This window comes from Pseudopipra pipra, chromosome 12 (genome assembly GCF_036250125.1).
Source record: "Pseudopipra pipra isolate bDixPip1 chromosome 12, bDixPip1.hap1, whole genome shotgun sequence".
Classification (NCBI taxonomy): domain Eukaryota; kingdom Metazoa; phylum Chordata; class Aves; order Passeriformes; family Pipridae; genus Pseudopipra; species Pseudopipra pipra.
This window is the reverse complement of record NC_087560.1, coordinates 7,936,055-7,950,724: the sequence shown is the minus strand read 5'-3', so window position 1 is coordinate 7,950,724 and position 14,670 is coordinate 7,936,055. Positions and strand designations below refer to the sequence as shown.

Here is a 14,670-nt window from a genome sequence, read left to right as displayed (position 1 = left end):
ATACATTTAGAAACTCCCAAAACCAGTGTTTATAGAACATGGGACACACGTGTCATCTAAGTGACTCCTCTAACTTTGATTTTTGTAACTATCAATATATACTAATTTTCAAAGCAAAATTTGAAAAATAATTTGCCTCTGTCTGAAGTCAAACATCAGGACAATTTTGGTTTCAGGTTTTCTATTACTCAATTGTGAAGATAATCATAAGTACTCACCATACAGCTCAGCAAACCCATTCATGGGAACACGGGATGTGCCAGTGACAAATTGAAGTAATCTTATTCTCTTTTCAGAGTCCATCATTAAGACTGCCTATGTATGATAATGATTACAATTAAAGATTTATTTTTAAATTAGGGTTTTAAGCTAGTAGACTCATGCAACACAATACCTACCTCTAAATCATTTTCTGTGAGATATAAATACATATTTTTAGTGATACCCACAATATACCTCTCTGCCTATGAAGTCAACAATTTTTTAATGGTACTGTAACAAGAGTATGGTTACTGGCTTAGCAGGCTGTTAAAATACTTCCCTTGAAGATCTGGCCCCTACTTTCTTTGAAGTTTCCTGATGTTATGAACTAGCAGCCAAATTCCTGTAATTTATTAAACAGAAGGGTTTAACACCTCCTTAGTGTAACCATGCCAGAAAAACCTACACAGAAATATTTTTAACCCCAGACAGACACAGATTTTTTTGAAAAAACAAGCATCAGTATTGTATTTACACTCTTACCATGCATCTCATCTTTAGTTTTCTTACTTCCTCAGGAATTTTAATGGTCAAATAATATTTACCTAATCTATTGTTTAATCACACAATAAACTAGCAGAGCAGAAAGGCAGCAGCTTTTGAACAATTTTTAAGTGAAAAAATATTAGAACTTCATGATACCTTCCAGAACCACTGTATTACTTGATGGTTTATGTTGTAGCCATTTTTGTATTTTGTATGTAGTTTCCAATCAGCCACGTCCACATCTCCCAATCCACACATTAATAACTACAAAGACAGAAAAACCAAACAAACAACACCAAAGTTTAAGTCAGTAAAATTAAGTTTCACTGTGATTTGCTTTCTTTTCCATGATACACTTACCTCTAGCTCATTTTCATCAAAAAGTTTAATCAGATCCTGTGGTATTAGTTCAAAAAAGCCCTAAAAAGATGAGGGAAGTTTTTAAAAATCAAGTCAACCTTTTTTAAGCATTTTTATTCATTAAGAATGATATTTAGAAGCTTTAGTAAACAGAGCCAAAGCAATACATCAAATACAGATGTTTGGACATCACTAGTCTGCAGTTTGGTTATAGTGCTTTTAACTCTGACTTCTCACATCTTTATTGTGCAATACTGAGTGATGAATATGGAAGTCTGAATATCATGTATGTGATACAATTTATATAAATAAGGATAAGCAACCTAGTTTAAATCAAACTAATATAATTAAGTTTCATTTCTGCAAAGGTCATTAAGTACTTTGCACTACAGCTAAAGCCATCAGCCATGATTGAGAAATCAGCAAGTTTTTCAATATGAATTCAACACCTCAGTAAAAACATATCAAAAAGATTTTTAAGTCTGAAATATTTCACAGCTGACACTACAAAAAGTATCACTGCCTTTTTTTTATACCTTACATTATATACATAACAAAATTATCTGTGGGACTTCAGGATGTCCAAAAAAGCTTGATATTAGTTGTAACAAATTCTTAGAAGAATTTACTTTGTAATTAAAGCTATACCTCTTTAAAGGCTGTCATTTGTTTCTGTACTCTGCTCACGAATCTCCACTGAATTACAAGACTGTAGGGAAAAAAGAGAGCAAAACCTTTTAAAATAAAAGTGATTTATATACAAAAAGCAACAACTTCCTTTTGTAAATAAAGCTAAACCACAGCCCCTGTAGAGGTGGATACATTGCACACAGTGACCAGTACTCACTGAATGTAGTCTCTCTTGTTCTTGTTGGTGACAACTATTTCTGATCCACCACTCTTCAGTTCATGTTGATGGGTCTAAATGGAACACACAGAATGGGTGTGAAACGAAGACAGGGGTGTAACAGAATTCCTGGGTTACTATCAGGTAATTCAGGGAACTCTGGAACACTGCAGAATTTGGAAACCATGACAAACAGATCCAGTCTCACAGGTCACGTGATAAAGAGAATTTGGTTGATTCTTTTTAGAAAAAATGTATTTTTCAGAGATACTAGACTGCAATGGGGAAACCTCCATTTTTCTGACCTGCTACAATACACCACTCAAGTCAGCACACAAGTTTCCAGTAATGTGGACTTGGCTAACTGCATATTCCATGACACAGCCTTCTTTCCAAATCTCATGGAAAAACAATTACAGAACCACTTCAGCAGTGGTCCCAGTAAGTAAGTGAATCAATATGCATCTCTATTATATAATGATTTATACTGATAGAACCTCAGTAAACAAATATCTGATTTTCAGTTGATCATGGATGCACATTCTCATTGCTCCTACTTAGGATCCCTGCAGTTACACAAGACCACAAAGGTTATTATCCTACTTACATCTAGTTGGCAGCTGCAATTTGGAATTTTTATGTAGAAATACCACAGGTTTTGTATGACTTACCTTCGATAGCTTTCTACAAAATAACAAACTTGTTTATTCTATAGGTTTCTAGTACATATTAGAGAAAAAAACCTTATCTCCCAGTGATTCCAACCATTTCCAAAACAGCTCATCCTTTCCATCCAATCACATAAAAACAACCTCTACTCCAGATTAAGTAATGAGATACCTTAATCTTGAGTTGCCTTCCCAGCAATAGCTACATTTCAATGCAAGTAATATTTAAGAAAAAAGCCTAAGCAGTTTTTTAAAACTCTGCTTATTTCCAAGCCCTTTATCACATCCCAGACAGGCTAAAAGCACTGCATGAGCAAAAAGCAGCTGAGTGAATGAAGGGGTTCTCTTACCACCACACAGGTAAAATCAGCTAATTTCACAGGTCAAATGTTTTCTTTGATGTTTTGTCTATTCTACTGTAAATAAACAATACTAACCTGACCAAAAAGTTCTTCATCAACTATAAATCTGAGGTCCAGTTCTGTTGGATCATTTTCAAGAATCCATCTCAGAGAATTGTAATATTCACTATCCTGAGAAAGAATTACAAAATAGTAAACAGAAAATAGGGTAGCCACCTTTTAAGCTGCAAGAGGTTCCACTACAGTCCAGTGAATGCTGCTATCCAGGGCAACCCTCTAGTGGACACAGGGATTCTGGAATTGTACAAGGCTCTAAAGACATTTGAAACCTGAAGACTCAGCAATCTGTGTAAATGTCTCACACAGTAAAATGGTGATAAGATGCCACAGCATTATCTGAAGTAATATATTTTGTGTCTCATCCTGTATTTATCTTCCTTTTATTATTAGGCATTACTATAACGAGCCTTAGGAAATTAAACGAAAATTAAGATAAAGTAGCCTAAAATTTCTTTGAATCATGCCTTTTCAACCTTCACAATGTATTAGACATATATAGAGAGAGAAGAATTAAAATGAACATGAAATCTTAACATACATGATAAAGCAAATTACATACCACAGACTCCATGTCATGTAGTGTTATTGGTTTTTGAAGCATCATCTTGTAAAAAGGACGAATAAAAAAGGCTTTAAAGAAGAAGAAATAAATTCAACAGTATGTAACTTGAGATTCAAACCAGCCACAATAATAATCTAAATATCATATTACATAAAATTAATACTAACCATCCAAAAGTTTGCCATGGTAAACAGCCATGCCAGCCACACGACCTATAAACTTGAAATAAGAGAGATGATCTTCATTGCAAAGTCCAGAGTTTGGATTGATCTGCAGAGTATAGTTATCTCTGAAGTTGAGGGAGGGAACAGGGAAGAGAAAGAAAAACAAAATGTTGTACTATTGGAACAGTCTCATATCTGAAGATCTGAAAGACATCACTAGTTAAATCAGTTATTGCTTTTCATGATGTTAATATCTAATATTTAACAACACTCAACAGAAGACAATTAGCATATCAGAAACAACCACCACAAAACACCTTTGTAAGTTAAAATCATACTAAAGAGAAGGGTTTAACTGCTACTAATTAACTGCTACTAAGTGCTGCCTCTTCTGTTAAGCAGGAGGTGGCTGCAAGCACACCCTTGTCCATGCAAGGAGGACATGGCTTATGTTAGACCACTGCAAAAACAAAATGCAGGTACTGCCTCCACAGTATTCTGCCCTCAAGGAACAAGGTGCAGATCACTGCACTTATTAACAACTAAACCCTCCTGTACAGTTGCAGGTGAGGGGGCAGTAATTCCATTTTTAAAGAAGGTCTGAGAAATACATTTGATCTGCTTTCCACAGGCGAGTCTTCATGTCTTCCAGATCTGTATTACTTACGTAGCTGAATATTCGAACAATCCATAATAAGGATTAAACATTTCTTTAGAGAGAAGGAAGAACCATTCTCTGGCCACTCCTCCATAGTCTAAACCTTTTTCCCCATCAAATTCAATCCAAAGTCTTGCTTTAAGGAAATCTGCTCTCTTTACAGCTATAATTCTTCTATAAGAATCTTCAAGGATTGTTGTGCGATGAATTTTCATTTCAAATCTATTTGGAATATCACTCTACAAAAAAAGAGAATAGGAAAACATAGAATAATAGAACAAAACCCAGCATCTTATAGCAGAGTATGCAAATTCTGTAAAAAGACACTGAAGGGGACACAAATGTTTTTCTTAAACAACTTGGAAACATAACATAGTATGATTGAGAAGACACCCTATCTACCTACAGTTCAACTAGCAAGGGGAATTTCAGATTCTAAGTCCTATTTCATACTAAGAAAGTACAGTTAAAGTAAGTTCTTACCCATAACAGCATATGGGCAGTTGTTCTGCACACAGCAAGGCATGCAGTCTTTTTTGACAGTGAACATTCATCATATTACAAACTTGATTAAAAAAACCTCACAGTTTTACTCACAATAAAAAAACTCACATAAAATTATTTGGAACCATTTTACCTGGCTTATTTCACCTTCCAGTTCAATATTCTAACTACAAGGTTAGGTGCCCCATTCTTTTACATATGACAAAACGTACAGTTGTATTTAATTCTTAAATTACCACAATTATATTGAGTGCTGAGCTGTATATCATTTCTCAGATTAGCATAATGACATGTGAATGAATGCCAAGCTTGTTTGACTAGGAACACAAAAAATGAGGTGCATATATAATTGTGTGCAACTTACATGTGAGCTCAAAATGCATAGGCAGACCTGGGAGGTAAAAGGTGGATCTAAACTATTTTATTTATTAGATATGTAAAATATCTCCCAAGGACACAAAATTTGATTGCACTTGTGCAGAGACTCATTGTTATCTGGCTGTCCAGATGCTATTTACAGTCTTTTATGCTATGTGTTATAAATACACCTGGCACTGCCACTTCAAACTACAATTTGCCAATGAGATTCATAAACTTCAGATTTTAAGGCTGTAACAAGTTATTTCAGTCATCCAGCCTGATCAAAGTGACAGTACAGATTTCTACATGGACGATGTAAAATCTATTTGGAGAACTTCCATTTCAATATCTTGAGTTTCAAAAACTACTATATGCTTGATCAGCCATTTCCAAACTTCTCTATTGCCAGTCTACTTTCAGGTTCATGACTTTTGTAAACTTTTGGAACTCCTACTTTTTCAGTTAGATTGCTTGCAGTCTCATCACTGCATCAAGTCACAAACCCTGCTGTTAGATTCAATGCTAGTTGCTACCGAGTTGCTGCTTCACAAATGTGTCTGTGATCAGACAGTAAATTTACCTTCCCTGTACCCTAAGTTTTCCCTTGTTCAGGGGCCTAAGTTTCTTAACTTTCTGCTGGGCTCCTACTGATAACTGACCTGTTTCTTTAATTTCTTTCTGAAGAATTCATACTTCCGCTTATAGTCCCTGGAGTAAGGCACGGCCTTGGAGGGGAATAAAAAAAGAAAAAAACAAAAGAAAAAGTTTGAGATACTCTAACAATTAATGCCATATAAACTAGTCTACATTTGTGAAACATGGACAATACATTTAAGTTCTGAGATAACAGGAATACACGTTTTACTGAGTGGCAGGGGAGACTTTCAACTCATAAACACCTGGAATGAAAAGCACTTCTCTGCTCAGAGCAGTTCCATAGAGTTTATCCTGCACTTCACCATCAGCTGATGTAACAAACTGAGATCCCTGCCTGGCCCAGATCAAAGTGACCCAAATGCCTTTGGTGACGTACAGAACGCGGAGTCTTTCCTGCTGTATCATGAGAGACCTGGCTACAAACCCCTCTATTTTCCATGAACAGGGAAGGCTGTTTACATACGTGGGCTATTAATAAACACACATATCAGCTGAACACTAAAACCCATCTATAATTATAATGTGTACCAGCTTTGCAATTAGTCCTGGTGATTTTGCACTTCAGATTAAGTATCAAGGCTAGATAATTATTTTTTCAGTTGGCAATTAATTTTATTCCTTTTTAAGATTTTTTTTTTTCTTTTTTCTCGAGTTTAATTCTTGAATTGAGCTAGTGTGGATAAAAAAATGAAGTTTTTTATCCACTTTAAATCCCTCCCCCTCAGGGGGAAACTTTTACTACCATGGGAACTGCTTTTTTTTTTTCTGGCATTTAAAGATCATTTCCACAGAAAGCTTTTTAAATAGTCTTTAAGAAAAAATAAAAATGCTTTGTTCAAAGGCCCTGGAAGTTTCACCTTCTAGACTGAATAACTGATAAATGACAAGAGTTTATTTGGATGCTATTAACAGTATTCTTGAAAAACATGAAAATCTACATAAGGAATGCTTACTGGTCCAGTTATAGCCACATTCTGCAGTCGGGGATCCTCCCATTGTGTTCTCTTTGTATCTGCAAGACATTTCTTGATTAGTTCCATTAAGTTCCATTTAGATAATGTTCAGAAATAAAATGATGAGTGGGGGAGAATACAACGTTGTACATACTGTGGTTTATGAAGAATATTCTTCCATCCGTGTGAGTTCTCTCTTCCCACCCTGGCTGCAAGAATCATAAATTTCTGATCATACAGTTTGCACAGAACTCAACATGATCTGCAGTTGTGGGCATTCCCCCACCCCCAATCTACTGTCAGCACTGGAATTCAAAATAGAGTATTTTTTGTAGGAAAAAGTAGGCTGCATTTTGTCATGTGCAAATGTCAATAATACTAATTTAAATGATTACACTGTTTCATCTGAAAAACAAATACAAAACAGTTTACTTACTGGTAATGGGCCCAGGTCTACTGGATCTAGGGAAGTCTTTCTCCTCGGGTGAGCAGGAATTTTCAGTCTTGGATCTTCCTTTGAAAAGAAAACAAGCAGCATGTTAAAATCCTTTTGCTGTTTTGTTCTGCTTTTAATTTTTTCCTCTTTACTAATGATTGTGTAAAGAATATGCCTAGCACCAACTAGGTAATTGTTGCATATTCTGCAGCCAGGGGAATCCTTGGGGATTCTCACTACTCCAGTAATTTACAATCATCTTCTAGTGTCCTCTCAGTTTATTCTGTTTACATATATATAACTAAAACTCCCTCATTCAACTCAATTTTTGTGTAATTGAGTCGAATTAGTCTTTCCATAAGGTTTCTGGCACACCTTGTGCATTTTAGGTTTGGTGGGGGTTTTTTGTTGTTCAGTCGAGTGGTTGTGTTAAATGAGTTCTTTCCATAAACCTGGAGAAAAGAATCCTCATTTTGAATCCATTTAACACATTTCTCTCTTTCCCTTTCACCTGTCAGTAATATTGACCTACTCCTGAAATGTTTAAGTCCATCTAACAGCACTGCCAAGTGGTGTGCAGTGCCACTCTGTGGAACTGCAGCTGTACAACTCCCTCATCCATATTGTAGCTGCACCTGGTCTGCTTTCCTAAATATCCACATTGTTCCCTGTGATAAATTCAAGGTCATGGATTTCATGCTGAAGGTAAGTTTAGAAAACTGATTTCTGTTAACAGCACATACAAGCTATCTCAGTTTTACAATGTCATCTAGGAGGTACTTTACATCTGCGAAACAGATTCGTATTTTCCTCCTTCAAAGCTAAACTTTCAAATACCAACACAAGTAGTAAAACTGATAATCTTCTACTCATTTCATGTATTTTATGTTACTTGGCATTACATATGTTCCTTAACAGACACAGCTATCTTGGCACTAAAGATCTATACAGAAGCTTGCTGAAAGTAGCACAGTTTTGATTTGAGAGGAACTAGAATTTCAGTCCATGGGAGCAGCTGCCCATTACCCATGTTGTGGTTTTGGTATTGTGGTCAATAAAGAATGGTCTCCCATTGGGTGCATGTCGGACTTCCCAGCCTTTAGGGAGGAATCCTTGCTCCACTTCAGGCTGCTGCTGAGAAGACTGTTGTGCTGAGTCACTTGATGTTGCTTGTGGCTGTCTTCCTATAGAGATACTTTGTGCAGCCGACACCTGACTTGTTTCTGTAGCAATCTATGGTAAATGACCAAAAAAAAATCATATCAAATCAAAGCCCTGTAAAGCAATATATTTTTTCTATTAGCCTATATTTTTGACTGATGAAAGCAGTTTCATAAAGCAAGTGCCAGACAGTACACAGATTTGTTTAGTCTAATATCAACAACATCGACTAAAAATCACTGATCATGCTATCAAGGTTAAAAGAAGCCTTTCAGCCTTCTCAGTCAGCTATCACTCCAGAAAACCTCCTTGGTACATTCATAGTAGAGTGACTTGCCATAAATATTACTGTTCCTAACTCTCCTTGAAGTCTCTCAGATATTTTATGTAGTACTTTACTAGCTTATGCCTTTCATAGGCTCTATGTCAAAGAGGTCTCTCAACTTCATTTCTATAACACGAGATGTTTAAAAGGTTAAATGAATAAAAACATCAATATATTAGACAAGACAGTACCTGTACAACTGGCTTTATCCAGGTAGTGGTTCTAGAATTGTGATCTATATAATATGATCTTCCTTTGTCATCTTGTCGTTCTTCCCAGCCTGGGGGTAATCCAGATGAAGTAGGCAGTAACTAAATATTAGTAATAACAGATGAAAAACAATTAAGAAAACCATGAAACTTACTGTGAAAAGGTCTTCCTCTGTCAAATTAAAACAACAAAACTATAATCCAGAAGGTTCATGACTTTTACAAACTGGATAAAATAGATAAGAAGTATTTAGGTCCTTACTGAATAGTTTGAAGTAAGAGACTTTTATTTGTTTGTTTATTTAAAATTCAAGCTCCTCATGTAAAATAATTCATTTATAAGCCTGCTTTAGGCATGGCTGATCCAGTCTAGTACTCCTGGCTAGCAGCTCATAGTTTGCAGTGTCACCATGAAAACATAATGTAACATGGTATAGCTTTTAATTAAAAGTAAACAATTATAAGGCAAACAATCTGAAAAACAAAACTGGTATCTTCATGAGAGCCTTCCTTCTGCAGGCTCTATCCATGCATCAAGCTAATGCTAAACAAAGTTGGAACTTGAAAGCTTTACAACTGAACTAGACTCATAATTGTCATTTTGTCAGGACAGTTGCTGGACATGGAAGGCCAAATCTCATTTGAAATGTCAGGACATAATACACATAAAAGCCTGTGTTTTTTGGAAAATGACATACCACTGGATGTGCAGGCTGCTCTTCAAGTCTGTATGTTTGCAGACTACCTCTTCTGCCGGAATGGTTCTTGAAGTAGTGAAGAGAAATGACACATTAGCTATTATTATTATTAGCAGCAGCTTTAAGGATGGCAGCAAACAGTCAGCAATGGTTATTACACTTCAAACTATTACAGTTTTCATCTGGAACAAAGTGTTGTATTTGTTTTGAAACAGTGATTTAATATATTTTTGAAACTCCTGTTTTAACACTGCTAGAAACATTAAGTTCACAGTGTCTATTATAATCTTAAAACAGAATAATAGAGGCTTGTGAAAGTTCAGAAAACCACAGCAATAGATGTTTTGGCATGTAAAACATTAGAGTTAATTACAACTAGTTACATCACAGTTGAATTTACAGCATAGAACTTACTGTGTTATCTTGTCAGTAAAGCCTGTGATCCATCACAGCTAACACAACTTTCCAGAGAACAGATTAAGTGAATAATGACAAGATGTGAGAGTCCAACACAGCCAGTTTGAGAAGAGTAATTCAATCCCTGGACTTTGCCTAAGCGTTCACCTTTCTGTCTAGTGCCATACTTAGACCTAATTTGCTACAATTAAGCAACTGTAATTCATCTTGCTCCAGGATTTCCCTGATTATTTGAAGGATTTTTCCCTGTCTATGTACCCTTTTAGAATACTTCAAAGAAAAACCACGATTAAGTTTTTAATTTTTTTTTTTGTGGGCAGTGGAGGTGAAGAGAGGCAGGAATGTCATTCTATCTGACTCTAGCAAATAATTTGAACATCAGCCTCTATCTTTGCTCAGGCCACCCAAGTAAGCTGAAATAACAGTTTTCTTGCTACCCACTGGATGCTGAATAGCAGAGATCAAGTAAAGTCTTGTTACTCTCAGTTGGCTATTTCCAGCAACACCAGTGATGCATTTGTACAAACTCAGATGAACACAGTCAATCCCAAATTTACATTTGGAATGGCATCCTCAACATCACAAAAGCTAATGATTACTTCACTACCCAAATCTAACAGACTGGATGGTCTGGGTCACCTCTATGGGCTTTCCTCAATGGACAGTGGATTTCTCAGGTCATGTATCAGGTTACAGGGCTGTTTGTGGAGCTCGGGTTTCACAAGACAGCTGAGCTTAATTGCTTGCTACCATCAAAAAGACAAGTTTCATCTCTGGCTATGTACTCCTGCTGCTTTCCTTTGCCACCTTAGTATTTGTCAGACAACTCAGCATGCTGTTTCAGCTTGCTACAGCTGCAAAAAAAAAAGTTGGGGAAAAGAGACAATAGTTTTCTGCTGGTTTAGCAAGCTGAACAGACTCAGCCAGAGGTCAGACAAGTTTCACAACTGGCACAAGGGCTGTGGAACTGTATGGCAAGCTCCCCTTTTCACTGCTATGGAATCAGCAGGTCTGCTCAGCCCAATCATAAAACCTTATCCCAATATTCACAACGAAAAATTATCTATCTTAAGAGTTGTTGTAGTGGGAAAAATCACCCCCATAGCACAACTCCTTTAGAAATAAGCTGTCAGGATATAGACAGCTTTCTTCATCCCTCGTTTTCAGCAGCCCTATGACACTGGACTAAGAAGTAGATTTACAGACTGAAAAACAGTTCACACAAGCCTGTTTTAACCTCAGGCAGAAATTCATGTAAGCAAAGTAGGGAAGAATAAAATGTTTGTTTAGATGCGTTTCTATAGTAAAAAGACTACTCTTAAATCTCTGCATTTGAAATAAAATTAAAAAATTGCTAAATGAAATATTTACGGATCTAAATCTACCAGTAGTAACATTTTGTGCAAAATACTGTAGATATTTCTACATTAGAACAACAAGAAAAATAATTTACAGTGTAGGCTGCTGACTGGCCAGTAGCTGAACTTCCAGAGGTAGTAAGTCTGTTACTCAATTCTTCTGCAAGATGAGTCTGAATATCACAACTACTCTGCGAGAGAGGTATTTGAAGGTTCTGACTGCTATACATTGTTGCCTCGTCTTCAGTTATGATTTCCCAGCTCTTTAAAAAGAAAATAAAGAAAAAATGCTTTTAGAAAGTAGTTTCAAGTTACAATGAGTTAAGACAAGCTTTTTGAGTAGACTAGATTAAAAAGCCATTTGCATTTCAGGAACACTTAGAGATTTACTCTTTTACCTCGGGGGAATCTCTGTTGTCCACATTTTCTGTCTCCTCTGATATCTGTCGCCGGTGAGTGAACACGTGCTGGGCCTCCAGCTGCACACTGCCCATATCTGCCACAGCCACATTGTCCCTGGTGGGGTGGGAGGGAAGAACTCAGCACACAGCAGCCACATTTTATCTTTCAACAGTAAGTCAGGCTAACAGCTAAAACATACATCACAGTCGTTCTGGCAGAGGAAAAAGGAACAGTCTGGACTATAAAACTTCATGTAAGCTGTTTAAAATGAGCAAGCGTTTGTGTCAACGTGAAATGTAAGTTAAAATAAAGAAACAGGTAGCATTCCAGAGGAAAAAAATAAGGGAAATAATTTAATGAAGTCCCTGACGGGAAGGAAGAACCAGGCTTGAAACCGAAAAATTTCCTTTCCATTACTATAGTTATTATCTCTTTAATTGCAGCCAGTTTCTATTTGGACACACACTTCCAGAGCAAAGGAAGTGCATGGTGCAGTCAAAATGACCTCCAGCCAGTGACCATTACCCACATAAGCTTGAAAGTTAAGCTACAGAAAGCCCTCCACTACTTCCCCTTGCTTTCAATGTAATTAGAGCGAACCAGCAACAAGACTTGAATTTTCAGGCCAAAACACATACTGAGCAGTTGGTCTTTTCCACTGTGTCCTTCTGAATTCATGATTGACGTAGTAGGTCCTGCCGAGGATGTCCTGCCTTTCTTCCCAGCCTGCAGGCAGTGGAGGAGATTCCTGCTGCTGCTGTTGTGGCTGGCTGGCAGCATCTGGTTGGTCCAATATAATCCATCCAGGCTAAGAGATATCACATAAGTGCTTTTAATATTACCAAAGCTGAAAAAAGTATCTCAATTCATTAAGCCACTCTCCCCCTTTTTAAGGTGTAGTTCCATTATATCTCAAGCCAGTAAGTTTGGCTTGGCCTGTTCATTTCTCAAAAATGAACAGGGCAAATTATGCATGCAGAAATCTTATTTAAGAAATTTAGAAAACTTGGTTAAGTTCCTTAAACATATTAGTATCAGAAGTCGTTATTCCAGGAAAACAAACAGCATTCACAGAATACATTAAAAAAAGTGAACAAATGTCATTTCATACATATGCTGCCAATGTCCTAGGTGGATGAGGATACCCTTTTGTAATAAAGTTTAATTACAGCAAAGGTGGAGATGCTGAATAGAGGTAAGCCTTTAAAAGAAATCCATTAATTTACATTGGATGTGCTTACAAAAGGTTACATATACACAGCAGTTAAAATCAAAATATCTCTACGAATTGGAGAGAGTTGAAATTCTAAAACCAGAAAGGTGTTGTGACTGTTTGCAGTCAAACAACGTTAAACCTACAACAGAAACTTAGACTTACAATTTTATGCAAGATACAAGCAATCACTTTTAACTGGTTTGTTTCTAAAACACTATTTGTAGCTCATTTATATTTAGAGTGATTCCTAACATTTGTTTTTCAGCAATAAACACATTTTTCTCCCACCTCTAATTCTTCAGCCTGTTCTGTGGTTTCTTCTTCCGACCCGTTGTTTTTAGGTAAGTAAGTCATTTTTAATCTAAGGTGGCCTTTAACTCTTGATTTATGGCTGCAGAAGAGAAAATAAAATGATCTGATTGTGCACTTGTGAAATTGTTCCCAGGAAATAAAATAGCTGACTAGAGGATTATTCTTAAATTTCTCCACACAAACTTGCCTCTTTATAATTAATTAATTGAGTTCTATAATGGTATCGAGTTTTTAGATTTCCAGATGCATCTTGGTATTATGCACCATAACTGGAAAACTTTCTTTGCAACTCACTCTACTGAAAACTTCCCTAGTATCCAAGGCATAACAATAAAGAACAAGAACATAAAGACAAGTTAATTCATATATTTATAAGAATTCAACTGTGTGCAGATAATCTATCAAGCATTATGTCAACCTGCAGAACTATTTTTCCTAACACTAAGTTACAGCAAGCTCACACACTTCAGCATCTGCCTCTCTGTATTTAGCATAATACAACATTAGAAGCCTGAAAAAAGCATTTCCCCATGTTGATTTTATTTAGTATTTTGAATTGGTAAAGAAATCTGCCAAATTTTCTCATTTATTTGACTGTTGGTGTAAAATAAAAAAGTAAGAGTCCTGAAAATATCACCAGTCAGTCAACTGGATACTCATCTTATCAAAATGGGAAAAAACCCCAAAAACAGATCACAAAGGTCTAATGTTTATCTAGGTCTGAGAAAAGTCCACATCCTTTTGAAAGAGGAAGTCACCAACTCTCTTACTTTCCACTGCAAACAGTAAAAGTCATGCTTTTCAGGTATTGGGAAGGTAGGAACCTTACTATTAATATTCCTAAGTAAATGCAGATATGAGCAGAATTGAAGAACGTGCATTAGGAGTACTAAAGCATCTAAAAATTACCATAAGATTTCAAGGCAGAAAAGTGCCTGAACCTGTGGCAGAACCTCTAACTGTAAAGCACTGCCAAACTCATGTGGCAGCCACTCCGAGAAGAGGTCAGGTCCTCGATAAAAAACCAACTGAAGTTCATTCATGTAGAGACAATAAATATTCTTCACTCATTCGTAGAATAGGAAATGTTAAATTCAGAAAAATAGGAGGTCAAATTGAAGTTTGATATTCAATAACTCTTTTAAAACCATTGATCTAAAAATCAAAAAGTGTAAAATACTTTAAAAATACCTCTGGCTGAGGAAGATCTATAGATCCCACATATTCTGCTGTT

General features: G+C 36.3%; 1 protein-coding gene across 4 annotated transcripts in view; it reads right to left on the bottom strand.

Moving 5' to 3' along the window:
- Nucleotides 1–14,670, bottom strand: part of NEDD4 (NEDD4 E3 ubiquitin protein ligase) — a 52,630-nt gene that overhangs the window by 4,057 nt on the left and 33,903 nt on the right. For 3 of the 4 annotated variants that reach the window (XM_064668721.1, XM_064668718.1, XM_064668719.1), the window contains 20 exons: nt 13,413–13,515; nt 12,547–12,716; nt 11,905–12,022; nt 11,602–11,769; nt 9,732–9,797; nt 9,016–9,135; nt 8,365–8,571; nt 7,339–7,416; nt 7,057–7,111; nt 6,903–6,961; nt 5,952–6,017; nt 4,438–4,667; nt 3,774–3,895; nt 3,604–3,674; nt 3,060–3,155; nt 1,955–2,028; nt 1,756–1,816; nt 1,108–1,167; nt 904–1,011; nt 219–315 (listed from right to left, as the gene is read on the bottom strand). In XM_064668721.1, the coding sequence (XP_064524791.1) occupies nt 219–315; nt 904–1,011; nt 1,108–1,167; nt 1,756–1,816; nt 1,955–2,028; nt 3,060–3,155; nt 3,604–3,674; nt 3,774–3,895; nt 4,438–4,667; nt 5,952–6,017; nt 6,903–6,961; nt 7,057–7,111; nt 7,339–7,416; nt 8,365–8,571; nt 9,016–9,135; nt 9,732–9,797; nt 11,602–11,769; nt 11,905–12,022; nt 12,547–12,716; nt 13,413–13,515 (2,129 nt within the window). The other variant, XM_064668720.1, reaches the window with a different exon arrangement.